General features: G+C 37.9%; 1 protein-coding gene across 1 annotated transcript; it reads right to left on the bottom strand.

Moving 5' to 3' along the window:
• Positions 1 to 220: 220 nt before the first annotated feature.
• On the bottom strand, positions 221 to 1,145 carry LOC11425340 (chaperone protein dnaJ 11, chloroplastic). Its single transcript, XM_003612131.4, has one exon. The coding sequence runs from the start codon at positions 1,091 to 1,093 to the stop codon at positions 587 to 589; it is 507 nt and encodes a 168-aa protein (XP_003612179.1). The 5' UTR covers positions 1,094 to 1,145; the 3' UTR covers positions 221 to 586.
• Between the last annotated feature and the right edge of the window lie 380 nt (positions 1,146 to 1,525).

Genomic DNA, 1,525 nt, shown 5'->3' with positions numbered 1-1,525 from the left:
TTCTTCAAAAGAAGGAAATTGTATAGAAGAAAAGCATTCAGTTATTTTGATCAACCAAGTACTAAGACACCAGGATATCTTCTAGAAACCTCCAAGTTTCTAGAACTATGCTTTGGTGACTCATAAACACGCTAAGTGGAGTTGATGTTATTAATAGAATCATAAATTTTGAAATTTCTAAATCAAAAATATTCCAAGAAGAATACTCCAACAACATGTCTTAATTAAACACGCTAAAGTTCACCTCTTAATTAATCACCGAACTAGAACAATGGACTTTTCTGATTTCACTTATGTTACTGCTGTATAGTTCTAGCTGGTTAAAAATTACAGTATCTTTCTTTAATTTTTTTTGTTTCTTGTAGTTTATATCTCAAAATTTGATGCAACCACGGACTAAGAGTAAAGTGGTCAATCATTTTCTAATGAATTACCCATTATAGTGGAAAAAACTCCTTTACAAACCGAAAAACTAACTAACTAATTACGGCAAAAAAACCTAATTACTAATAAATTACACTTGAGGCATGGTGCTTCATTAATAACTTGCACCTTTCTCATAAGTTCATTCGGGTGAGTCAACTCATTACCAACATTGATCAGTCTCCCATTTCCGACCTGAGTAACCGGAAGATATTATCGCCGATGACGACAACGGCCGTTGTCGCCGGAGGAAAAGACTCCGATCATAATTAGCACGTTTATCAGGATCTGAGAGTGTAGAGTAAGCAACCTGAATTTTCATGAAATCATCTGCCGACGAGTTTTTCCGATCAACCGACGCCACGTCAGGGTGGCAGAGTCTTGCAAGTCGCCGGTACGCTGCCTTGATTTCTTGGTTGGAGGCAGCTGCTGATATACCGAGGATGTCATAGTGCGATCCAGGAGAAGAGTGAGAAAAGGAGCTCATATTTAAATACGAAGGTCTTTGTTGTTCTGTCGTCCATGTAGAGCGAGGTTCGGCGGTGGATGTGGAGCTTGCTGTTGTGATTATTGGCTTTGATCTGACACGACACGGCGGTGGTGTTACGGTGGTGCCGGAGAAATTACCGGCGGCGTAGAGAGAAGAAGGAAGAGATATTGAAGAGAGCATGTTTGTTTGTTTCGTTATGTCGTTGTAAGAAGTTACTATGATTTTGGAATTAGAATGCTCATCATTTTATATGAAGAAGGTGGAGTTTGTGGGTCCCACTATAGAAAAAAGCCGTGGTTGTAATTGTGTTTGTTGATTTGCAGAGCACGGAAATACTTATCTAATGGGCGATTCTATAGATACGTGCTGACTCAGAATCTCCTTGCCTTTAGCTTATCCTATTTTCCCCACGAGAAATTATATTTATATAACCATTTTGCAATAATTTTTGTACAACTTTTTCTCTTATACTCACATGACATTTTTATCCTCTCTTCCTTTTTTCTCTCTCCATTGTTTTGACCAATAGAAAGAGAGAAAAGCAAGGCTGTCACCAAAGTTGTCATCAATTAGATGTACAAATATCATTACTCTTTCCGGAAAATGATTCAT

Source organism: Medicago truncatula, chromosome 5 (assembly GCF_003473485.1).
Source record: "Medicago truncatula cultivar Jemalong A17 chromosome 5, MtrunA17r5.0-ANR, whole genome shotgun sequence".
NCBI classification, from domain to species: Eukaryota; Viridiplantae; Streptophyta; class Magnoliopsida; order Fabales; family Fabaceae; genus Medicago; species Medicago truncatula.
This window is presented reverse-complemented; position numbering and strand designations above follow the sequence as displayed.

Coding starts and splice junctions, on each gene's coding strand:
- LOC11425340 (XM_003612131.4), bottom strand. CDS start 1,093: ATGCTCTCTTCAATATCTCTTCCTTCTTCTCTCTACGCCGCCGGTAAT.